Below are 26075 nucleotides of genomic sequence, written 5' to 3'. Positions count from 1 at the left end.
TGGGCACTTGCTGTCACTCACTGTCAGTGACAGGGTACTGGACTAGGCAGATCTCTAGAATCATCAGATTTGCTTGTTCCTGGGCAAAATGGACATGACTGTTGTGGGACCACTCAGACCTCGAATTCTAAAAATAAAATTTCCAGTGCATGATTTCTAAAGCAAGATATGCTCTGACTTCTCTTATATGTTACAATATATATGATGTTAGGTGTTACATAATATCACACTGATTTTTTTTTAAATAATTAAATTCAGGGTTTAAGTCCAGAAAGATTTAACTGATTATTTCTTCTTTGAAATAGATGCACTGATTGCATTTGAATAATGGTTGGTCTTGTTCCAGTGTTTCTGAGATTCTCTGGATGTCATATGAGTTTGTGACTGTGATAAATGGAGTACATCTTAAGTGTGTTGTTAAAAGGCTGGTTTACCACAAATGCCTTCTCTTCTACATATGCCCTGAAACAGAATTGTTTTGTAATGCTACATGACTGCATTTTTTGGAATGCTTGGGGTCAGATGACTCTCCATCAATCCTCTTTATATCAAGCCTTGCTTTGCATAGTGCTGCTGCTTTTGTGATGCTTTCTTCCTGTGGTCTGTCCTTTTTTCCCACAGCCAGGATGCTTGCTGAATGCAGGCTCCTCTATCAAGTGCATGTTTCTGACCCCTTCTTTTCCCTGGAGAAATAAGCTTATCAAATCTTTCCTTCTATATTATTTTTTAATCAAACAAAGAGAAGGCACAGCGGTAGCTGAAGCCATTATCGCTAACTTTGTATCTTGCAGTACTGAGACATCTGGAAATTATCTTGGCTCCTACAGGCATGCCCAGCTGAGGGCCAGCAGAGTTTATTACAGCTCTTATGTCCACTTCCTTGTACTTGACAAAGAACCTGATAATCCACAGAGTGTTTGTGCCTGTTGTTGCCCGTAGGCCTGATGTCTGTGCCAGGGCACTGGGTAGGAACTGTTTGAGCAGCAGAATTGAGAGCTGAAACATGATGGACAGGGGGAGAGACAGCACAGTTCCTGCAGGGGAGAATGATGGCTGGGATCTGCTGGAGTTCTCTGCAGGGAGGAATGATGGCTGGGATCTGCTGAGTTCCTGCAGGGGGGAAGGATGGCTGGGATCTGCTGGAGTTCCTGCAGGGGGGAATGATGGCTGGGATCTGCTGGAGTACTCTGCAGGGAGGAATGATGGCTGGGATCTGCTGGAGTTCCTGCAGGGAGGAATGATGGCTGGGATCTGCTGGAGTTCCTGCAGGGGGGAATGATGGCTGGGATCTGCTGGAGTTCCTGCAGGGAGGAATGATGGCTGGGATCTGCGGAGTTCCTGCAGGGAGGAAGGATGGCTGGGATCTGCGGAGTTCCTGCAGGGGGGAATGATGGCTGGGATCTGCTGGAGTTCCTGCAGGGGGGAAGGATGGCTGGGATCTGCGGAGTTCCTGCAGGGGGGAATGATGGCTGGGATCTGCTGGAGTTCTCTGCAGGGAGGAATGATGGCTGGGATCTGCTGGAGTTCCTGCAGGGGGGAATGATGGCTGGGATCTGCTGGAGTTCTCTGCAGGGGGGAAGGATGGCTGGGATGTGCTGAGTTCCTGCAGGGGGGAATGATGGCTGGGATCTGCTGGAGTTCTCTGCAGGGGGGAATGATGGCTGGGATGTGCTGAGTTCCTGCAGGGGGGAATGATGGCTGGGATCTGCTGAGTTCCTGCAGGGAGGAATGATGGCTGGGATCTGCTGAGTTCCTGCAGGGGGGAAGGATGGCTGGGATCTGCTGAGTTCCTGCAGGGGGGAAGGATGGCTGGGATCTGCTGAGTTCCTGCAGGAGGGAAGGATGGCTGGGATCTGCTGAGTTCCTGCAATGATGGCTGGGATCTGCTGGAGTTCCTGCAGGAGGGAAGGATGGCTGGGAATCTGCTGAGTTCCTGCAGGGGGGAAGGATGGCTGGGATCTGTGGAGTTCCTGCAGGGGGGAAGGATGGCTGGGAATCTGCTGGAGCTCTCTGCAGGGATCGGTGAGCGTGTGGGCAGGGGTGGCTGCATTGGTTCCATTTGCAAATGGCATTTGATGAAGGCCCTGTGTCCTGGGTTGACTATATGATGCTTTTATCCCCAATCATCTGTTCTGCTTATGCTGAATAATAAGTTTTGCACCTTTAAGACTTGTTCCAGAGAGTGAAGGGGTTGAAGACCTGTTCCAAAGAGAGAAGAAGCAGCAGTTTGTTTTCAGACACTGCGCTCACTCCTCCACATTCCTGCTCCTGACTGTGTTGTCTGTGGATGAACAGACAGTGGGACAGAGCTCTCCTTTGCTTTTAGTTAGTTTTAGCTTGTTGAGGCAAAGAAGTTCCCTGGACTGTGTTTTTTTTTCTTTTTTCCCTTTTCTTTGGATCTCTTGAAACCTGCTCTGGACTGAACACCCAGAAGAGCACCGGCAGCTGCACCTGTGGCCCACTGGGCCGGGCCCGGCCCGCAACATTTCCAGCACTGAGGGACTGATCAGAGCCTGAATGAGCTGAACTGCAACCCAGGGAGGGACTTTCTCAGTTTGTCATCTCTTTTGGAGCAACAAGGGGTTTTATTGTTTAATGTTGTTTAGGTTTTATTGTTTAATAAACAGGTTTTTCCACTTTTCTCTAAGGAGGTATTTTCTTCCGGACTGGTTGTGGAGAAAATTGGGCCAATTGAATCTGCTTTCCTAGAGGAGGCCCTTTGGGGGTTCTCTCCCAAATTTGCCCTAAACCAGGACACCCTGAAAAGATGTTGAGCAAAAATAAACTGCCCACGGGGCTGTGTTCCCTCTCCCCCTTGAGCAAACAGCAGCAGGAAGCCAGGAGGAGGTGGCTGGGATGGGTTGGTGGAGGTCACTGGTGCAGCCAAAAACCAGGCCAGGCAAAACCAATCAGGGCAGCATGGCGAGGTGCCCACGTGGAGAGAGGAGACTGAATCCCTAGAAGCAACAGCAAAGGATTATTGAGGGTCCTTGTGCCGAGTAGGGAAGTGGTAAAACATCAGAAAAACTGCATGGAGATAAATCCAGGCTAACACATCTGAAGCAAGCATCGTAATTTTACATGTGTTTCTTTGGATTGTCATGGCACGTGAGCGAGCTCTGTGGAAAGGGCAGCGGTCAGAAACACTAAACTGGATCCTAAAACTGTTAGGGAAGCAGAAAAAAAGCAAAACCTAAAACATTCCCGTCTCTTTCTGGAATGTGCTGTGTGGTGCTGGTCCCATTCATAAATTAAAATAAAAGGTGTTTGAGCTGGAAAGGAACAGGGAGGGGATGCAGTGATGACCCAAGTTGTGAAAGGGTTCTTCTGAGGAAACTTACTGGGCTCCTTGCATAAGAAGAGGAGAGAATGGAGAGGGGTATCACGATGGAGCAGGAGGAAGCATTTTTTATGTTCTTCTGATGCTCCTTGGTTTTCATGATGGGTGAACCTAGAGGAAATTACTCCACCTGCTCTAAGACTCTGGTTTGGGCTTGAAAGCCTGTTGAAGAGTCTTTCATTTAGGAAAGCCTGCAGTTGATTAACCTATTTATTTTGGACTGTGCAGAGGTATTTCAGATGGGTTAAAGTCATTGCTATGCCACAATGCCTGGTTTGCACCACTGAATGTAATTTATGATTCAGGATGTGGTTTCAGGGGGGCTGAATCTATTTGTTGGAAGTTTGATCATTTGCACACTGTGATTCTGGTAGTTAAAACTATCAATCTTAAGTCTCTTAAAATTAAGAAAATTATTTTGCTTCTTTTATTTTGTTTCATTTTTCATTTCCTTGTTTTCTTTTGTTTGTTTCTGCCTACCCCCAGCTGTTTCTTTGGTTATGTGCTTGGAATGACCCTGAAATGATTTAACCTTTCAGAGACATTCACTAGAAGACATTTGAATGCTGCCACGGGATTTGGGTGATTTGTGAAACCCTGATTAATAGGACATTTTAACTGATACCCATCTCTAGGCAGCAGTGTTCAGTACCTTGGAGGAGAAAAGGCATATGACAGAGGTGTGATCTGAATATGGGGCTTTCTTTCTGTTAGCTTTGCTCTTTTCTGTGCAGTACTGGGCAAATAATCATTTCTTTGGTGACATTTTGGGGATCTGGAAATGATCAAAAAGGGGAGGGAAATGGTTAAGCTTTAAGAACATTTCTTCTCTCAGAAACAAACTTAACTCTAAGAGATGACATCTAATCCCAGAAGAGAACTTGTTTGTTTGCTTTTTCCTTTCTGAATATTCTGTTACCTGCTCCTCTATTAGAGGGGAGGATTTGATTTCAGTCTGTGTTAAAACGTTTGGCATCCACAAGCTGAAATGCAGAATGTTTGACTCCAAGTGGTAATTGTTTCAGTTCTTGTCACATAAATGCTGGTACCATTCCCAGCTTTTGCTGAGACTTGGGATATTGTATCCTGGGAGCCTCTGTGTTCTCCTGCATTTAAAAGCAAGGCAGACTCCTTTGGGATGGTGGTATGACTGGGATGGAGCTTGCTCATGCATACATCTCTGAGGCACAGAGCAGGAAGGCTTGCAGCCATTAATCTGAGCTAGAACAGGCTCTTTCCACACCAGAATTCCACCCAGAAGTTCTGGTGGCTGTTCTTGCTTGGCTGGTGGTGTCTGAGCACCCAGGTGAGACTGCAGTCCCTGACCTGGACCAGACCTCCATAATCACAGTGAGAGGCCACTGGAACCTACATTTTGTCCTTGTTTCTGTGTTTTTCTCCTGATCCATCTCCTCCCCTCCATTCAGTAATCTCCAGCCTTCCCAAACCCTAGCAGCTGTCTCCTGGGTAGGGATGGGAGGATGCAGGGCTGCCCCGTGTTGGAAGAGATGCCCTTTGAATTCACAGTGGGCTGGGGAGGGGCTGGACAGGACAGGGATGTTTTGTTTTCCCTTTCTGGGGACAGGGTGGGATGCAAGGGTGGCAGGAATGGCCTGGGGCACCCAGTCAGGTGAAGGTGGTGGGGACTGAAACACAGAGGCACTTTCACTCCATCACTCCATGATGAACTCCACTCATTATGAGTTCTGTGGTTCATATAAACATTTTGCCATTGTCAGCTCATCACAGCACACTGCCAGAGACCTTGTAGAGTCTACAAAGGAGAGATCTTTCTTCTAAGGTTCTTACATTTATACAAGACTAAATGGTTTTTGATTGATTTTGATTTAAGGCTTCAATATTTGGAGTAGGAAGCAGCTCCAGAAGCTGATGCTGGAACATGATCTTACTTCCCTTGTGGTTGGGTTTTTTGTTTCTCTTACCAAGATTGAGTTGAATTTTATCAACTCAGAAAAATGCACTTCCAAAGTTTTTCTTTATGCCTTATAATGATTGGAGAGGGGGGTGAGGAGTTGTGGGTCCCTAGTAGCCACTGCTAGGAAAAGATAAATCTTGTTGCTGTCTGCAGCATGTGAATGGTGAGGGGCACGGCTGGGGCTGGGCTGGCTCCCTGGGCTGAGTTCCTTCCTGCACTGCTGCAGGGCTGGGTTGTGTTTCCCTTGCCTTAAACCAGGGATTTGTGGCAAAGCTACAGCTGAGCTCTCGCTGAAGAACTCTCTGAGACTTGTCAAAACCACCTTTTTTTTGGTATGGGGTTTTTGTCTGTTATTTTTTTGTGAGCACACTGTTCCCATTTCATCTTTGCTGTTGCTGCTGTTGATTCTGGTTCCCTGGGCTTTTTGCTAATATGAAGATGTTAGTGTAGTGAGCAGTTAATTATCCATGCTGTCTGGGGTGCAGGAAGTGGAGGAGTGCTGGGGAATGGTTCAGTGCTGGTGGATTTCCTCAGTCAGCATATTCCCTTTCCTGCTCCCAGAACGTTTCTGTGCTCCACTTTGTATTTGCAAGCCTCCATCTGGAGCCCTGAGCAGCTGTCAGTGGAGCTCCTCATGCGAAAAGGAATTGAAGAACTAGCAAGACCACAAGAGCAGCTTTTGGAAGTGCATGGTTGGCTGGGCCCAGATGCCTGGGTAGGGAGGGAACCCACAGAGATCAACCCAAACATCCATCAAAGGCAGCAGTGAGGGACCCAGACAGGAGGAGGGCAGGGAGGGACAAGTCTGCTGGCTCTTATGTGCAGTTCTTAGTTAAATGTAGGATTAAATCTGCTGCTGGTGGAATTGCTGTGGCTCTAGCAGATTTAGGCCATGAGAAAACATGAAGCTGCTGTAAACAGTAGGAAGTAAATACTGATCTTTACATTTGCTCTTTGCTCTTGGATTGCCTTGCATTGGCTTGTTCCTCAGTCATCAATATTCCTGGCAGGAGATCCGAGGCTGTTTGTTTGTGCTGAGTGCCTGCAGAGATCCAGGTGGAAGGCAGTGTGCTCTCTCTCCTGATGGAAGGAGAAAGGGAATCACACCTGTGCACTGGTTCTCCTTTTGACAGCAGGATCTAAAATCTGCTTTAGACCTGAAGTCCCAGGTTGGCCTGGTTTAGGGCTGGGATGCAGGTGAAAAGTTACTGTACAGAAGCAGAGCTGGAAGATTGTTTGAAGGACTCTTGCTCACTTCTAAGAACTCTGTGTAGGCTGGCCAGCCTTGAATAGTCAACGTTAAGCTTGCAGCATACAAAGAGTTGGAAAGAGAAGTGTTTATTCTTCGTTTGCAGATGCAACTTTTTGTGCAGATTGCTGAAAGAGTGACGAGCTCTGAGTGTGAGACACAGAGGCACTCTGTGTACCAGTGGCTAAATCAGCAAAATGATTTCAAACACACACAAAAACTGTAACTGGAAATAAATTACCTAGCCTGACATTTTTCATGGGGCTTACGTAGGCTAAAAGACTGCAGCTCCTTGGGGAGGAGGGGAACATGAAAAATTCGAGTGCCGTCTCCTGTTCTGTGTGCAGAACTCTGGGGTTTGAAGGAAGCAAAGTGGGTGAAAGTTTTTCTTGCTTCCCAGAAGCTTTCCCTTCCTTACCAAAATGCAGAATGTTTGCTCAGGTGACAGGATCAGTTAAAGTATAATAAATAACCAGGGTTAATATTTTACTTGCATTATTTATGAAGATGTTGGCTACTGACCAAGGCAATGAAACATGTAATAAATGCAGCTGGAGAATTATACTCCAGTAAATTTCAGATGAGCTTTATTTAATGATAGAGTGTAAAAAACCCCATTGCAATGAGAGAAGCCACTGTTTTGTAGCCACTGTAAATGTTTTAGTGCATTTTTAAGAAATAAGTATAGCACTTAGGCTCTCACAGCTAAAGCACACAATAAAACAAGGATGGAGACTAGGAATGTCTGCAGGGCTCAGATGCACAAGATATGGAAGCACAGGTCCCAGCACTGCTATTTTTTGAAAAGCTTCAAGGCTGATGGGTGGGATTTGAGGCACCAGAAACCACAGAGTTACTGGATTTTGTCTTGCAAGTGGTGAGCCACAAGAGCACACATCCTCCACAAGGGCAGCACCTCGGGCTCCCAGCTAATTCTGGCTGGCAGAGGCTGTGTTAAACCCCCCAGCCAGAGGCTCATTGTAGACAGCTCCACCTGGAGCTCTGTCAGGGTGTTTTACTGCACCTTTAGGGTGGGATTTGGGGACAGGAACTTGCAGGAGGTACCAGGCTGCCTTTGCAGCTCCAGGCAGGCTGTGGAGATGGGTTCCCCTCTGCCAGCAGGAGCTGGGGTCACTGAGTGCCTCGCAGCACTGCTGGGGTTGGTTTGGGGTTTTTGTTTTTGGTGAGGTGCTTTTAGAAGGATTCTTTGCATCCAGGCATTCAAAGCTTAACTTTGTTTCCTTTGTTCTTGAAACCTTGGCCTTGTTCTCTCAGTTGCCTGCCTGAAATCAAGGGTACTTGATCATGAGAGAAGAAAGTATCCACCTTGTTTCTGTCTTTGTCCCTTGTGCTTGTGGAAGAGCTGACATAAAAGTACATCTGTAATTTAGTGTCGTCACATATCTTCTCTCCAGCCAGAAATGCATCTAAATAAAGCCTGAGTACTCTTCTGAGCTCCAAAGTCACCATTTCCCTTCAATTTACTGGCTCTCTCAGCCCTGAGAGCTGTTTGATTGTCTCCCTTTGCAGGCTGGCTGTAGGGCCTGGTCTTTAGCTGCTGTAGGAGTCCCAGGGGCCATCCAGGCAGCCTCACATCCACCTGCAGCTGCTCCTCACCCTCAGACTGGGAGATAACAGACCCTGAGAATCATTGTGAGAGCAGTGGCTTTAGAAAATGTCTGCACTGAACCTCTCTGACAGTGTTTTCTGTAGAAAATCTCCACCTGGGAGTTAAAGTTCCTTTTCCTTGTGCCATAGCTCTGGGTAGGCTGTGTTGCTGGAATGACCTTTACTGCTCTGGATCCCAAAAGTTGGGATAGGAGCTGCAGGACTGGCTGCTGGGGGAGGTTCTGCAGTGCTCATGCAAAGCCCCTGGAAGGGACAAGGGAGTATTTTCTAACTGGGAACAAAACCAGTTTTGGGGGTGAACAAATGCCCTATAAGTCATGGTGGTTTTTGGGGGCTTTGTTTTTGTTTGTAATTCTTGGGAAGAAAAATCCTTTTCTGAAAATTTGTATGACTAGGTGGTAATACCTTCCTCTCTTCTCTGTATTTTAGGAGTGCTTTGTATGAACACTGCTTTTGTTGGCTGTCCTTACAAGGACCCCATTGCTTGGATTTCAAGTTTCACATCCTGTTCTCTCGAAGCAGGATGATTCAGACAAGTGCAGGGCACAAGCAGCACTCTTTCTGAAGTGGCTCCTTCCATGCTGTGCAGTGATAAAAGTATTCTAAAAGCAAAGTGAGACCCTCCAAGCCTCTGCAGGCCACTTGGATCTGAGATGATCTATCATCAGTGTTTGTTTCTGCTGCCCAAGATAAAAGTTTGGTAGAAAAAATTGAAAAGTAAGTGAGCAATTTATTATCCAAAGCAATACTTGTCTGTTGCCTTTCTTTGCAATTTGTAGTTGTCAGGATCTTTTTCAGAGTAGCACACCAGCCTTTTTGCAAGTGTCTAAATTACTTACACTGACATATTCTGTTTTCATATCATATAGTTTCAGTATGTGCCTATTCCTACTTTAATTTCTGTGATCTTCTAATGGAATTCAAGGGTTTGGGAAAGTCTAGAGATAAAACTGTAGTTAAAAAGAAATGCATTTTGAAAGGCTGGATGGTAGAATGGAACTTTTTAAATTACTGTAAAATGCTCAAGATTTCTAATTTGGAGAAGAAAATAGGGTTGTTTTTTTTCTCTTATTTCCTGTGGTGTGCATTCAGAATTGTGTGGGACATGGGACTTTCACAAGTCTGGACTGTGTCTCCTTGCAGTTACTGGTAAGGAGTCTGCAAGTTTGCTGATGCTGCTTGGAGCTGTCCCAGTTCTCAGGGCAGAGGCTGTCCTGAGTGGCAGGCATGCACAGCTTGGGAAGGAGCTGAGGAGCTTTAGGTGAGCTCCTGCCTCCAGAGCACAGGGGTTCTGGTCAGCTTGGGTGCTCTTCCTGAAGTTTTGTGTCTGCTCTCTTAGTGCTGGCATCCTCTTCAGCAGAGCAGAGGTGGTGCAGAAATTTCTTTGAAGACCATTTATTATTTTAAGACCTGTCCTTGTCTGGATCTGCAGAGTTGCTGCAGTAATATGATTACATTTTTGACTCCTGTTTGGTTTTTTCCTTTGTTTTAAGTTGCTCTCCTCAAAAGTTAACCACTGGGAAGCAAAGTACATATGCCAAAAAATCAAAACTGAGAGTACAGAAAATATTATGGAACAGAATCATGGAATCATAGAATCATTTAGATTGGAAAAAAACTGCCAAGATCATGGAGTCAAAGTCAGCACTGACAAATCCAACAGTAAACTATGTCACTTGGCATTTTTAAATTCCTTGGGGATGGTGACTCAGCCATTTCCCTGGACAGCCTGTTCCAGCATTTCCCAACCTTTTTAGTGAAGAAACTTTTCCTGATATCCAACTAGACCTCCCCTGGCACAGCCTGAAGCCATTTTCTTTTGTCCTATTGCTTCTTCCTGGGGAGAAGAGGCTGATCCCCCCCTGCTACCACCTCCTTTTGGGGAGTTTTAGAGAGTGAGAAGGTCTCCCCTGAGCCAGGACACCTTTCTGTGGCTCTGTGGAAGAGCGATGGGTGTGTGAGGCTCTCAGCATTGCTGAGTCTGGGCTGTTTGCCTCAGGCCTGGCCCCCAGGGATCCATCCCAGGGCTCTCTGGAGGAGGGCAGGGGAGAACTGGGGCAGCCCTGCCCCTGAGCAGCTCTCACAGAGCTCAGCTGCTCTCAGGCCCCAGAGGATTCATCTCATCTCCCCTGGGCTCTGCCTGTGCTGCAGCTCTTTGTAGGCTGAGCACACAGGCAGGGCTTTTATCAGTTGTGTGCCTTGTATTGATATTTGGGGGGGCATTTGTAATCTTCTGGTAAAGACCCTGAAAAATATTAATGTTGTTCTCTTTTCTTAATCCTGGATCCTTTTCCTTTACCTTAAGCTAAATTAACTTTTCTGACTCCAATTTAGAGACATGAGTCTTAAGTACAGAGCCATTGGATTATCTTAAAGAAAAACCAAAGTGAAAAGCTCCCAAAACAAGCCAAGCAAACCCCAAGAAAAATCTGTTATCCATCCTGACAAGATCAGGTCACTCCTTGTTATGAAATTATCTGAGTCAAATGGTTTAATTAGCATCTAGCTTCCCATTGCTGTGTTTCCTCACCATCTTTCCTTTGGAGAGAACAGTGTGGATCTGAAGGCTTAGGAAGTGCTCTGCAGTATCTGATGTTTAATTGAAGCAGGGAGCAGCAGTGCCAGCTCTTCTCCTCAGATGCAGCTAAGGATGTTCTGGGTATTAAAACTGTATTTTTAGTTATCAGATCTGTTCCTAGGTAAGATAGGTAACTAACTTCTCCCTGGCTTCCCTGTCAGTATGTTTTGGAATGACAATAGGTGCACCAGGAGCCAGCATTCTGATGGTGAATGTCTTGCTTCAAAATGCATAAGATTGGAGATGCATACATTCCACATTCCTTCCTAATTGCAGGAAATTGCAGATCCCAGCAAAATTTGGAATGCAGCTGCTTATATAATTACATCTTCTGTCAGTTGCTATAGCTCAGCTTTACAGCCCTTCTAAAATATCTTCATAGTTTATGGGACAAATAATGCCCCTGTTAATGTTACTTTGAGATCACCCCTTTCATTTATTCATCACCAGTTCCAAAGGACTGAAATTTTCCTCATGTTGAACTAATAACAAGTGTTAAAAAATAGTGATTATATTAAGGTGACGTTTTGCTTTAGCTGCTGTAATTACTGTTAAGCCGAAAGACATAATTTCAGTTTCTTCCTGTTGTTGGGCTTGGGTTTAGTAAGAAGTACCAATTCCTGTAGCTCAGGTCAGTTTGATTTTGGTTACATGCAAACCCTTCCATTTTATGGCCTTTGGAAATAGAGGGTAATGGGTCATGGAAAAGTTGTTAGGTTATTGGCAGCTAAGTGTTGCTATCTGCCACTGGTCATTGAAGGACAGGTAAGATAGAGATCACACTTCAGAGTTTAATGAAGTGTGTTGGCACCACTTACACCACCATCACAGCTGGGAAATGGTTGAAAGGTTGGAAAGGATTAATGGAAGGGCAGTAAAGGAATGAATTTGGTCTGGCTTTTTGAGAAGTGAGAAAAGTGTAATTTAACCAAGGCAAGTTCATAGCGGGACCGTGTTCTGCAAATTCCTAGGCAGAAGTGGAATTTTGAGGGTGTTAGACTTTGGATGGAAGATGGTATGAGCAGACCCAGTGGCTGAGGTGGAGCTTGCTGGAAAGAGGTGTGTTTTGAACCATAACTGCATTTCACTGCTGGGGTAGTGCAGTGATAGGGCAGTATTTTAATCTGCTGGAGTCTGTGTTTAGAAACCTAAAGCTATATGTTTCTAGTTTACCAAAATGTAGCAGAACATTGCAGAAATTACCAGGTGAGAGACTGTAGCCTGTGCTTTGTGATAGATTAGACTATTCAAACAGTTTATTATGACTTTAATCCTCCAGTGCATGAAAACTGGCATTAAATGGGCTATTTAAAGTCTCTTTGTGTACAATCAATGCTCTCACGAGAAGAAAGAAACCTCATTTAGGCAGGACAGTGTGGGAAGTCTTCAGCTATTAAAATAGAAAGTGATGGTTTCTAGCTTTTTAAACTGGTTAGTCTTGAATGTGTAGAAATTGCAGCTGAAAATTAAAACCCTTGAAAGCTGACAGCAGAGAAGCTTGATTCCATGAGACAAGGTTTATAGATCTGCAGTACTAACTCTGTAACTTCCTTACAGGCTTGAAATTACATTTGGGCAAGTTACTATAAGACATGAATTTGAAATTAGGGTAAGGTGTTTTTTATAGTAGAACACCTGCTTACTCAGTGTTGTGGTGTATCCAGAACAGCTGATTTCAGATATTGCTTTTGCTGTAACTTGTGGGCTTTTGTATATAAGCAGCAAACGCCTTTAGATTATTTTCTGAAAGTTGGGGGCCTGATTTTCCTTCTCAGCAAATGTCTGAACTTCATGGGCTCTGCAGGGTCCTGTCCCCTCTGCTCTATTACTTTTCCCAGCAGTAGGAGCTGCAGGATTTGATTTTCCATCAATTATGCATTCACAGCATCCCTTGAAATAGTGCCTTTCTCTGCTCCTCTGAGCCTGAATGGGTCACTGTCTGCAGCTAAGGAAGGAAAGCATTTGTCATACCCTCAAGCATCATTGTCAAAAAAAAAAACCAAAACCAAACATTTTTATTAAAAGAAACTGGTACCCCCACCAAATTATTTGTTATTGGTAAAGAAGGCTAAAGTCCCCTCACCCTATTTATGTGTGAAAAAAGCTTTGTTTTTATGGCTTTGGGGTCACACAGGCCTCTTGGGTTAAAGCAGTGCTGGCATGTTCAGTTCCTGCTATCTCTGATGATATCTGAGACAGACTCTGCTTGGGCATCCCCTTTGGGTGCTGCCTTCATGGCCTCTCTGTGTGCAGCAAGGTACAGAATGCATGTTGAACAGTGAGGAAATCCTTGTACAGCAACACAAAGGGCTTGTGGGTGGAAGCTGTGGGATCCCTCTGGCTCTTTTGGTTATATTCTACTTTCTTTTCATATCTACTGGTATTTCTCCTGTACTTAGAGGGGACTCTGCTCTTCCCCCTACTATGTTATTGATACTTCTGCTTATTATTTCCTTTTGCTCATTTCTTTTGTACTTGGTGCTGGTTTTTAAGTGCTTACAAGGAAGACTTTCTTAAAAGTAATCTGCAAATCCTTGTTTATCCCTTTTTCTGTATCCTGTTTTCTGTATCCAGATAGACTGTCAGCTGGGATTGCAGCTCTGCAAGGCATTTCTTGGGGGGTGGTAGTGAAAACACCACTAAACTGTGTGTAAGGCAACACAAGGTATAAATTATGATCCTTTCTGAAGTGTTTGTACTGATTAAAGACAAGTGCTTGTAAGGCTCAGCTCCTGGACTGATTTGGATTCCACTCTGGAAAGGGAGAGCTCCTAAAGCAGTGTTAATTTGCCATTCCTAGTTTCCAGTGCCCAGCTGTCAGGATTTCTGCTCCATCCCAGTGATATCTCCATGCTTATCCTGCTTTCATTCCTCACTTAGAGATCTTTATCTAAAATTGATTCTTGTCTGTTGAATCTGCTCGGTTTGCAGGGAGGCTGAGAGCCCTGGGCAGCTCCTCCAGGCTGGTGAAGCCATTGCTGGAGATGTTGTGATGTGCTGGGGAGCTGTTTGCAGCCAGGGTGGATGGAGAGTGCTCAGGCTGGCCTGGCAGGTCTCCTCTCTTCCTGCAGTCTGACCCTTCATTGATCTTCTGTTGCCCAGCATAGAATATTTCATCCTTTTCAGCTGCCCAGGCACAGGGGCCTTCTTAGGCATGATGGGTTTAAATTAAAACTCAGAAATGAGCAGCCTTTAGGAATACAAAATGCTGCAAGTCAGATGCTGTTTGGTGTTTTCAGAGTTTATGAAATGTGTTGGGTTATTACACCCTGATGGCAAAGGAGCATGACTTGGTGGCTTGGGTTTTGTGTCTGTTTATATTTCCTAATTTCCTTTCACTCCTCAACCCCAAAAGACAAGATCTGAGATTTTTCTGTTTGTTCCTTGTGTCTGGGAGCACAAAGGAGGCTCATTGTGTTTTCTGGCAAAGGCAGTCATCACAGTTTGTAGTATCTGTGCAGCTTGGCAAGGATAATTTGTATTTCATCCTCTATGCATATGGGGTCTTCTCCCTGTTCATACGGGAAATTTGAGAGGAGGAGTGGACAGATAGGACTGGAGACAGAAAATGTGCCATTCCTAGGCTTGTGCAGTGTGTTTTTTCTGAACAGAACTGTTCTAGATGTTTCTGCAAAACTCCTAAAATAATGTGAAGAGATTGTGATTTAAAAGTAATGACATGATTCTGGTCTTTATCATCCACTTCAAAAGAAATTCCAGCCATTTCTTTGCTCTTCCTTCTTTGAAGCTGGCAGCAATACTATCAAAAAATGGAAATGCTCCTATGATTCCCCCTCCTCCTCCTGGAAGTAGATGTTTGGACCTTTCCTTGCTGCTGCTTTTTAAACCTGCATCTCTGTCTAGTGGCTTCCTTCAAGGATGCAACTGTGAGGCTTTCAGGTTGCCATGTGAAGTTTCAACAAGCTGAAATGTTGACTTCCAGCATTTGGGAGATTGTCACTTCAGCTAGGCCATTACTGGGAATGATTTAAGGAACATGATGTGGTTATCTAGATCTCTCAGCATCTCTTTGGGATGTCTTGCGTGTTCGTTGCATTCTCTCCAAATAAATTCACATTCAGCTTGCTTTTCAGCAGAAAAACAAATGATTTGTGTGTAATTTTTCCTGCATTTTTTTTAGTGAGTTATTAAAAATGGGAGAGAGATCAGCCTCTCTGGAATGATTCCAGACCCTGTGGAATGAAACACAGAGCTCTGGGAATCTCTTTACCAGAAAGGTGCAGGCAAATGTGAGGGAGCTGAGTGGTGGAAGGTTTCCTTTTGAGGAGGGATCAAGTGAGCTGAGTATGGGGGGCATCCAAGCAGGAGATGGAAGCAGAGCTTCACTAGCAGGAAGGCTGGGGCTGTCCACAAGGCACATTGTCACATGTCAGGGGAGGTGACTCAAAGCTGTGGAACATGCAAAGAACCTGGAAGGCAGCTTACTCAAAATATGCAATGTTACCTTTGCCATGACTTGCCCACTGAAGTCATTGTTACAAGATTTATTCAAAGCCAGAGGATTCCCAGGACTGAAAAGAGGTGAGATAGTACTGGCTGTTCTCTTCATTTAGCCTTTGAGTAGGAGACATTTCAGAGAAGGCTGTGCTGAGGAGGTGCTGGAGGAGTTAATCATGTCTGTAGGTGTTTGCAGGCTCCAAGCCTCTTCTGTGCATTGGTGCAAGAGTTAATCCAGCCCAGTGGATTAGCCAAGCTGCCTGCTCAGCCTGGTGTTTGGATGGGCCTCCCCTTTGACTGTTCCCCTTTCCAGCTCTGTCCTGGCCCATCCTTTTCTGCTTTGGCCATTTTCCTCAATCAGATCAGCCTGAGTGGTTTTGTGAAGGCAGCATCCCAGTGATGTCCCAGGGGGGTGGTCAGTCCTTTCCACACCTGCTGGATGTCCTGCCCTTGGTTCCACCATGCACCAGCTGCGTGCCCACCCTCCAGCCCACGTTGAAGAGGTCTGTTTGATGACAGTGCTGATTCCTGTGCACATTGCTGCTTGTGGACATGCCAGCAGGACCTGTGCCTGTGCACACTGCAGCCCTTAGCACCCTGCCAGCTTTGGGGAGCACAGCCCAGCCTGGCTGTCTCTTTGGTCCCTGCTCAGTCTGGTCCCAGATGCAGCACTGCTCCCTGCAACTCCACTGGTTTGTTGGCTTCTTCTTAGAACATCTAAGTTATTGCAGTTTTCCTGTTAGTTTTTAGTTCCTAATACCTTGTGAAGACTGAAGTTATCTAAAGGAGAACATCTGGGACACTCAGGGCAGTTTAGCCACTGTCCTGTGCCGAAGAGCAGCCATGACATGAAGAGCTGGGCAGGGAGAAGCCAAGGCACTGCAGAGCAGGATATGTGTCAGGTTGGAGATGCTGATTCTTCATCAGCTGATGCCCTCTGTGTTTGCAGTGGAATTTCTCCAAGTGTACCGGGTCCCTTTGGGATGAGGATGGTTCTGTACAAGTGAAAAGATGATTATCATGTTGTTGTATTTATTTGGAGAGGATGTGCAGCAGTTTTCAGACAGCTCCACGCACCTAATTGGGAATTCAAATTCCAGCTGGTAGATTGAGGCTGAAAGACAGAGCTGTGGGATGGAAACAGGCAGGCACAAAATGCTGAGGCTCCTAATCTTTTACAATATGTTTGTTTAATACAAAGTGGTCTATTGAGATTGTTTTGCAGAGTAAAATAATCATTGTGTGCTGACTAATGGGAGACAGCAAGCTGTTAAAGAGCATCAATTAACTATACTGGAGGAGATTATTGAGTATTTTCACAAGCATTCAGGATGTGAAGAGTAAAGGATATTGCTTGAAGGTAACCCTTGGAGATTTTTAGCAGTTGAAATCTATAAACTGCAACAAGAGTATCTGTGGCCATACATATGTTTGCAGAGCCTTCCAAGAACAGAACTGGAGTTAGCTTTGCAGTTCCAGATTGTGCTGATAGGAAATAAATAGTGCTTTGCTGAACTTGTTATGTTATTTAATATTGATAATTTTAAAAATTTCCCCTCTTAAGTTTATCTAATTTATCTCAGGAAACACTGGTCCTCTTTGTAGAAGCTAGCATGTGCAACATCCTTCTGATGCTTGGCTGCAGGTGCTGTTACACTTCTGTTCCCTGGCTCTAGGGCTGCTGTCCTTGTCCTCAGAACTGCTCCTGCTTGTCTGGAGTAATTCCCATCCCTGCTGCTGCTGTGGGTCAGAGCTGGATGCACTCAGTGCTCAGAGGAGCATGCTGCTCCTCCATCATGTGCCTTGCTTAATGGATAATGAAATTCTCCAGTTTTGACTGGTGGAGAGTGTGAAAACCTATGTTTCGTTAAAAATGCTTTTATAGAGCCTTACTGTGCTTCTGCTGGAGTTTAATGTGAAAAATAAATAACATCTTGTGGGCTCTGTTTGCTGAGTGATGTTGTTGTTTGTAACTGATGGGAAATTTTTCCCATCCTGGATTCCAGTGTTAAATCCACTTTGTGCAAACATAATTTTCCATTTATTCATTGGCTGTGGGGAGACCAGATAACACTGAATTTATTTTTTCAGTTTTGTTCCTTCTGAAGTGGTGTTAGAGGATTGCACCTCAGTTATTCTTACAGCCAACAGCGAGAGATGTCCCTGGGATTCCTTGGGGATTATGATAAAGAGGGACCCCTGGTTCTTGGACAAGGACAAAGATAGACTTCTCTCAGCTTCAATTCTCTGTTCAAATGCCTTAATCAACAGAGGTCTCCTTTAACAGATGGTTCTGCATCGATAAAGCCTTTAATGTCTTAGTAAAAATTCAGAGAAATTTACTTCTTTTCTGATTTGATTGATTTTCTTAATCTTCTTTAAGCCGAGGCTGAGGGGTGAGAATAACTCATCAGAAGACTATGGAGAGGATTAATTACTTGGCTGGAAAACTCCTGAAGATATTCTGAAGGAAGGTGTGGGATGAGCGAGCGAAGCCCTGGTGAAGTTGGTGTCTGGAGGAATTTAGCTGTGACTGCAGCTGTCACACCTGCAGTGTTTCACTGTCAGACAGTGCAGACTGATCCCCTGCATGCCATCCCCTTCTCAACTTGTTTCAGTAATAAAACCTTCCCCCCTGATCTGGGGGATAAAATTCCTTTTCTTCTCCCAGACAGCAGCTGCTCTGACCCTGAGCAACTGCAGCTGAACAGGGGGAAATGCTGCAGGTGCTTCACTACCTTAGGACCCTTGTCCTTGCAGCTGGGGCTGCTTTGAGCTCTGCCTGATCTCTGGTGCTTCAGAGAGCTGCCAAAATATCCCTGACTTTACAGGGAACTTGTCAGAGCTGTGATGTCTGAGGTACAGATATCTTAATGCAGATCTGCAGATTTAAAAGCCCAAGGAGTTGTTCAACTTCACCCACGGGCAGGAAGGGGAGGGGATGCAGAGCAATTTCAAGGCTGGAAGGGGTATCATTAGCACTGAGCTTGACCTGAGCTGAGCTTTGGCCAAAGGCTTTGTCCCTGGAGCTGCATTGAAGCATTTCATGGTTCATTATCCTCACAGTAGGAAACAGTGTCTTACTCTGAAGCTGAATATCTTAACTCGAATTTTGATCTTCTTGTGGCTTTGTCAGCAAAGTCTGATCTTTGCCACTTTTTTCCCCACTTCCTTTTAGGAAGTAAAACAAACTGTGTGTCTGTCTCCATGAATGGAATATTTTGACGTCTCTAAGTTTCATATTCTAAGGTTTGTTTTCTGGGCTGTGGGTGACTGGATGCCCTGCCTGTGACTCCTGCTGTTTCCTTGTGGTTTTTTGAGGCACAAACTCCAGAACTGTGCACAAGTCTCAGGAGAGCTCTGAGATTTGTGCAGGTTGCAGAGGCAGCATCGCTTTGGGGAAACTTTGCTGCTTTTTGACTGAGTTGATCTGGCAGCTTTTTGCCATAGCAGAAACAGAAAATCCCATTGGGCCAAGAGCCATTTCCCTGAAGGCCTTAGCAGGGTGCCTCTTTTACAGATGTTTCCCCACTGACAAGTGCATTTTGAGATGAGTCACTGAATTCATATTTAATCCACGAGTAAAATTGGCAAGGCAATTACCATCTTGCAAGTTCTTCAAATCAAATTGTTGGAGAACATTAAATCAAATGCTTTGGAAAAATCCCAGTATATACAATTGCTTTTATAATCCAGACTGTGATGCTGTCACAAGAGAAGCTTTTATTTTATTGGGACTTGTCTTCAGTGAAAGTGTGCTGCCTGGTACTCATTTTGGTCTTGGCCTCTGCTTGACTCTGCTCCATTATTTTCCTTTTTCTAATTGTTACCCCATAATGAGAGCTGAGAATTAAGGAATTGCTTGCTTACACTTGTCACCCCTACTTTTCAGCATTGCCAAGTGCAGGAAACATTAGCAAACCAAAATAATGCTGTTGTTCATAGGCAGTTGATCTGTTATGAGAACCTGGTGGCTCAAAGCACAGCAGGGATGCAGGTGACTCTGGTGACTCTCCCTTTTTGCTCCGTGTGTTTTGCTCTGGAGCCACCCCACCCGCTCCCCAGAGAGAGGGAAGCGTGCAGACACCTTGTGTGTAAATCATCACTGGAGGGGCTGCTGGACTGGGAATGTGCAAACAAGTGACTGCAGGCAGCTCTCTGAGGCTGCTGCCTGGCTGAAAGCACAGCTTAGCTTCATCCAGTTTGCTCTGCCACATGCTTTAGTTTACACTCATAGCTGGCTCCTCTTTTCGGTTCGTCCTAGTCCAGAGGTGATGTTTGGTGTTGTTACCTGGGGGAGGATTTCTTTCACACAAATGTACCCTACTCTTCCCTTCCTGTTCTCTTTCTTCCCTCTACAGGTGGCAACAAGAGAAGAACTGCAGAGGGAGAGGTTCTCTGCCACTGCTAGAAAAGCACAGGAAAGCATTGAACTGAAACTGAGAGGTCTCACATCCCTCTGTGCTCCACAGAAAAACAGAATGCATGGTTTGTGCAGGCTGGTGCTGAGGAACAAACAGCCTGCCAGCAAAATGGCCTTTGGTCAGTGTGTGTCCAAGGAGGCTGCTGCAGCTGTCAGTGCTGCAGAGGTGATCAGAGAGCTGCAGCTGAGGGAGGCCAGCCTGCAGGGAGAGCTGCAGCAGCTGCAGCAGCAGTGCAGGACCAGGCTGGATGGGATTGCAGAGGGCTTGGAGGGAGTGATTTGTATCTCCCCTTGAAGAGACAAACCTGGGCCGGGAGAAGCAAAGGAATAGAGTGGCTTGCTCACATTGTGCAGCCTGGCACGGGGGAGTGTGAGCTGAGGAACCAAATGTAATTTCTAATTCTACAGCCTGGGAATCATAACTTGTTACTGCTTTGTGAGTTGTGCTGGGGCCACAACCCCAGTGCTCTCTCTGCAGCCCCTTTATTGCTAACCCTGCCAATTAAATTCTGCATTAGGCCTTGGTGGGAGTGTGCATAAATCTCCCTTTTATCTTCTGGATTTCTGGTTCTTCTGCCAAGCCCTGGCTCTTTACAGTGCTCAGCTGCGAGGCACGGTGTACACTGAGGCTGTGCATTGAAGTACTAATTGCATTCAATATTTCCCAGCAATTGGAAGAGTTCATTAGTCAGAAAAATCCAAGTATTGGAGAACATGAAAAATACCAAGGCTTAGAGAGATTGGAAATATTCAAGAGTGTGTTGTTTTAATTCAGCTGCTCGGAGTATTTGTGGCAGCTATAATGTAGTCACAATAAAGAAAAACAAATGCCCAATAATAAATAAAGCACTGCACTGATTTTATTTACTGGTGTGATGCACTTGAAGTAATTGGGTTCTCAAAGAGAACAAACTAGAAACTATTCCATCAGGTCCTGAGTCACAGTGAGATGGATAACTTCTGCACCTGCTACAGGAAGTTTCTGTGGTACAGAAATACAACCCTAACTTCCAAGCTTGAGGAGTCTCCAAGTTCTGTCTCTGAAGGCTTCTTCCCTTGGAACAGTGAAATGCTTTTCCTTTGGCCTTAATTTCCTACCCTTTTCTGGTTTGCTTTCACCAAGGAATATTTTTATGTTCTAGTTGTACACTCTGAGGAATAAATAATATTTAAAGAAACCTGTCTGCTTTTCATTTGTGAATTGCTGTGAGCAGTGGGATTTCTTTTGTCTGGGGAAGCAGCCCCTGGGAGCAGGGTGTTTGTGTGTGTTGTGCAAGGCTGTCAGTCACAGCCAGTGTTCCTGCTGGCAGCTGGCACTGGGAGTGACACACAGTCCTGGAGCAGAAACACCCTGTGGGACTGGCAAGGTCCATGTCTGGGGCAGGTGGCCCCAGGCTGCTGCTCCTGGAAGAATCTCCATGGCTTTGAAAAGCCAATCCACACCACTCTGCTTTCCAAACCATCTCTGTAGGTGCAGGGTACCTGTTTCAGGCTGGTACAACTTTGGGCAGCTGTTGGCTCCAGGACTGCTGACATTTAATGCATGAGAGGGCTCATTCAGACAGATTTCACAGAAAATTATGAATGAATGGGAGTGAAGCAGTATATCCCAGAACTAGCAAGGGTGCCAGCACCAGTCTCTCTCTCTTTGACTATATCCTCCTTTAGCTTTTATACAAGGAAATTTTCATACTGCATCACATTTAGGTTTAAAATGTTGCCCTCAAAAGATCTTTTCTTCTTCTGGGATACTCAGCAGAGAAGAGTGGGCAAATATTCTTGAGTGTGGCAAGAGCCCTCAGATTCAAGTGCAGGTCTAACTCATGGCCTGCTGTGGCTTCTCAGGGCTGGCTCAGTGCTGGATGCCAGGATTTATTACCCTGCTGTGCCCTGACCCTGACAGGAGTGCCTTGGGGGTGACATTTCCTGGGGTCAGCCCTTTGTCACCACACCCTGAGTGCCCTGTGCCTCTGTCCAGCCAAGGGCCCCTTCAGCAGGGACTGCAACTGGCAGCACCTTGCCCCTGCTTCACCCTGGAGGGTGTTTTCTTCTCAGGGTGAGAAAGGCAGTGCTCAGTGTGTCTGTGCAATGTGTGTGTGATGTGCTCAGTGTGTCTGTACAGTGTGTGTGTGATGTGCTCAGTGTGTGTGTGCAATGTGTGTGTGATGTGCTCAGTGTGTCTGTGCAATGTGTGTGTGATGTGCTCTGTGTGTGCAATGTGTGTGATGTGCTCTGTGTGTGCAATGTGTGTGATGTGCTCAGTGTGTGTGTACAGTGTGTGTGTGATGTGCTCAGTGTGTGTGTGCAATGTGCTCACTGTGTCTGTACAGTGTGTGTGATGTGCTCAGTGTGTGCAATGTGCTCAGTGTGTCTGTACAGTGTGTGTGTGATGTGCTCAGTGTGTGCAATGTGCTCAGTGTATCTGTACAGTGTGTGTGTGATATTCTCAGTGTGTGTGTGATGTGCTCAGTGTGTGTGTGATGTGCTCACTGTGTCTGTACAGTGTGTGTGTGATGTGCTCTGTGTGTGCAATGTGTGTGATGTGCTCAGTGTGTGTGTGATGTGCTCAGTGTGTCTGTACAGTGTGTGTGTGATGTGCTCAGTGTGTGTGTGATGTGCTCAGTGTGTCTGTACAGTGTGTGTGTGATGTGCTCAGTGTGTGTGTGATGTGCTCAGTGTGTCTGTACAGTGTGTGTGTGATGTGCTCAGTGTGTGCAATGTGCTCAGTGTGTGTGTGATGTGCTCAGTGTGTGTGTGATGTGCTCACTGTGTCTGTACAGTGTGTGTGTGATGTGCTCAGTGTGTGCAATGTGCTCAGTGTGTCTGTACAGTGTGTGTGTGATGTGCTCAGTGTGTGCAATGTGCTCAGTGTATCTGTACAGTGTGTGTGTGATATGCTCAGTGTGTGTGTGATGTGCTCAGTGTGTGTGTGATATGCTCAGTGTGTGTGTGATGTGCTCAGTGTGTCTGTACAGTGTGTGTGTGATGTGCTCTGTGTGTGCAATGTGTGTGATGTGCTCAGTGTGTGTGTGATGTGCTCAGTGTGTGTGATGTGCTCAGTGTATCTGTACAGTGTGTGTGTGATATTCTCAGTGTGTGTGTGATGTGCTCAGTGTGTGCAATGTGCTCAGTGTATCTGTACAGTGTGTGTGTGATGTGCTCAGTGTGTGCAATGTGCTCAGTGTATCTGTACAGTGTGTGTGTGATGTGCTCAGTGTGTGTGCAATGTGCTCAGTGTATCTGTACAGTGTGTGTGTGATGTGCTCAGTGTGTCTGTGCAATGTGTGTGCAATGTGCTCACTGTGTCTGTACAGTGTGTGTGTGATATTCTCAGTGTGTGTGTGATGTGCTCAGTGTGTCTGTACAGTGTGTGTGTGATGTGCTCAGTGTGTCTGTACAGTGTGTGTGTGATATTCTCAGTGTGTGTGTGATGTGCTCAGTGTGTCTGTACAGTGTGTGTGTGATGTGCTCAGTGTGTCTGTACAGTGTGTGTGTGATATTCTCAGTGTGTGTGTGATGTGCTCAGTGTGTCTGTACAGTGTGTGTGTGATATTCTCAGTGTGTGTGTGATGTGCTCAGTGTGTGTGTGATGTGCTCAGTGTGTCTGTACAGTGTGTGTGTGATGTGCCCACAGTGACTGGCACAAACCTGCATGGCACAAGCCCCTGTGCTGGGGTGGCCCCAGAGGAGCTGTCAGGAGAGCTGGAGCTGCCTGTCCTGGAGTGTCCATCAGGAGGCTGCAGCTGAGGCAGCTGAGAGAGTCTCACCTTTCCCCCTGGGCTGCTGTGCTGTGCTGGGTGCTGCTGAGAGCTGGGGGGTCCTGTTAGGATCTGCTGGCCCCCATTCTGTGTGGGATTTTCAGGGTCCCCTGTTGTTGGGAGGAATGATGAATCTGACTCCGTGTTCTTGGAAGGCTAAATTATTATTTCATGATCTGTATTATATTAAATAAGAGATAAATATATATAAATTAAGAATGCTATACTAAACTCTGCTAAAGAATACAGAAAGGATACAGACAGAAGGCTAAAAGATAATAATGAAAATTTGTGACTCTCTCCAGAACCTTGAGACAGCTGGGCTGTAATTGGCCAATAAGTAAAAACAATTCACATGAAACCAATGAAACAATCACCTGTTGGTAAACAATGTCCAAACCACATTCCTAAACAGCAAAACACAGGAGAAGCAAATCAGATAATTATTGTTTTCATTTTTCTCTGAGGCTTCTCAGCTTCCCAGGAGCAAAGTCCTGGGCAAAGAGATTTTTCAGAAAATGTGATGGTGACAATTCTGCCCTGCCTTTTGTTTCAGGTACCAATTAGCTTGAACCAGAGCAGCTACTCTGCAGGCCCTGGCGAAGGTCAGCAGTCTGTTCTGAGCTGGCAGTGGTTTCAAATAAAATATTGCAGCCTCCTCTTCCTTTGCCTCTTTTCTCAGCACAGAGTGCACAGGATGCTATAAGGGCTTGGTGCTCTCCCACACAGAGTTTTGGAGGATCATTTTTCTTTTTAAAAATCACAGCACCTCCCCAGGAGCTGGGCACACAGGGGCTGAGCTCTGGTCATGCCTTGGTGACTGGTCACAACTTTTGAGGCATATCAATGCATCTGGAATACAGCTCTCCAGTCCTCGTGAGCTTGGTGAGCCATCGGCTGTCTCTCCAGTACTGCTGGGAGCTGATGAGTGATAAACACCACTTAAAAGCCTAAGAAAACATCCCTGGATTAACACCAGCTGCAGTGAGGGCAGGAAAGTGAACAGAGTGACCACAGTTACACGAAATGGGGCATAACCTAGGAGCAAATAGGTGTTTGTCACCTCACATGGTTACCATGGCATTTGTGGTATTTTCCTTTCAGTCCCTGGGGCCTGGTGCTGTGTCAGCAGCTGAGGATGCTGCAGGAGGGGGAATGGCTGCCCTGGGAGAGCAGGACAGGCTCTCCCACGTGCCTGGTTGCTCTGTGGCAGGTGCTGTGACAGAAGGAAGGTGACTCAAGCAGTTCATGCCACCCATGGGCTCCTGCATGCTTCTGAAACCTTAAGCATTACTTCACAGAAAGTGTAGAGTGTTGTAAACAACCCCCTACAGGCTGAAAACAAAGCCAGAAGCTGTTGGGAGGTTTGCCCTTTGCCATTCCACCATGCTGGTTGTTCATTTCCTGTGAAAGCAGGAATCTGCCCTGAAATTGTTGATGGAGTTGAGCACAGGAGGGTGTGGGCTGGGGAAGCTGTGTGGGTGTCTCACTGTGTGCAGGTGGTTGTTGAACTCAGGTGGTGGGGGAAGCTGGTGGTGATGCTGTCCAAATATTTGGGGTGGGCAGCAGTGGTTTGGTTTGCTTTCTGCTTTGTTTGAAGCAGTTCTTGTAGGTGAATCCTGAAGGATGTTGTTTGGGTTTGGATCCAGCTGGGAACTAAGTGATGCTGGGAAAGACAGGAGCCTATGCTGGAAAAGCAGGAGAGCAGGTTTAAATCAGCACCTGGCAGAGATGCTGCATGTGCTTGTCAGCTACCCCTGGTGAGGGTCAGGCAGAGCAGAGCTGTCCCATGTTCACCTGGTGCCAGCTGCCAGCACAGCCTGTCCACGTGGAGCCCCATCACAGCTGCCCCTCCTCCTGGGCTGGGAGCACCTGGCCTTGGCTTCATGCTCTGCTGATGCTTCACTGCAGACAGGCTGAGATGCTGAGATGCTGCTGCAGTGTTCAAACCACACTGCTTGTCGGAATTCAGGACATCCCTCTGGCTGCCCTGCATTGCCAGGACCCTGCCAGGGGGCTCAGAGACCCTGGCACAGAGCCCAAGACACCTGGACTTTGATTATGACCCATGGAACAAGTTACCAACCTTATATGAAGATCTGCAAGCCATGAAAGTCTAAGTAGAACAATAATTAGTTTTGGGGTTTATCAGAACGGGGGTTCAGGGGGCAAGATGGAGGAATCTGGGCATGTCCAGCCTTTCTCCTTCTTCTTCTTGGTCTCCATCTTCTGCTGTGATGTTGGCACTTTTAGATTGGTTTAGAGTAGAAGCTCACTGTCAACATAGGTGATATGTATTGGAAAGTAATTGTAAACATTGTGCATGTAGTTTTTAGTATAAAAAAATAACACCACCCTGAAGGTGGTTAGTGTGCCTCTGTCTGTCCTGCTGAGTGGACCTTGGCAGGACAGGAGAAAGAATTTTATAGATAAGAAGCAATAAACAACCTTGAGACCAAGAACTGAAGAGCTCTGACTCCTTCCTTGACAGCTGGGCTGGGAAAAGAGACTTTCTAACACATCTTGGGGTCACTCTGAGCAGCTAGAGACCCCGAGACTGCTGATGGATCATTTTCCAGCAGAGCCTTAAGAGAAGTTTTTCCAGGACTTGCGCAGGCTCTGGTGGGGAGCACAGAGGTGTTTGTAGGAGAGCACTGTTTAACCCATTGCTCTGCTGTAACTGGGGCTTGCTTTCCAAGCATCT

General features: G+C 46.0%; 1 protein-coding gene across 1 annotated transcript in view; it reads left to right on the top strand.

The window, feature by feature from the left end:
• Positions 1 to 20791, top strand: part of TEDC1 (tubulin epsilon and delta complex 1) — a 70976-nt gene extending 50185 nt beyond the window's left edge. The window contains exon 8 of the mRNA XM_036387379.1: positions 19552 to 20791. Within this exon, the coding sequence (XP_036243272.1) occupies positions 19552 to 19908 (357 nt within the window). The 3' untranslated portion in view covers positions 19909 to 20791. The remainder of the gene's footprint in view (positions 1 to 19551) is intronic.
• The last annotated feature ends 5284 nt before the right edge of the window (positions 20792 to 26075 follow it).

Source organism: Molothrus ater, chromosome 9, assembly GCF_012460135.2.
Source record: "Molothrus ater isolate BHLD 08-10-18 breed brown headed cowbird chromosome 9, BPBGC_Mater_1.1, whole genome shotgun sequence".
Lineage (NCBI taxonomy): Eukaryota > Metazoa > Chordata > Aves > Passeriformes > Icteridae > Molothrus > Molothrus ater.
Note: the sequence above shows the minus strand (reverse complement) of the source record. Positions and strands in the feature narration are given on the sequence as shown.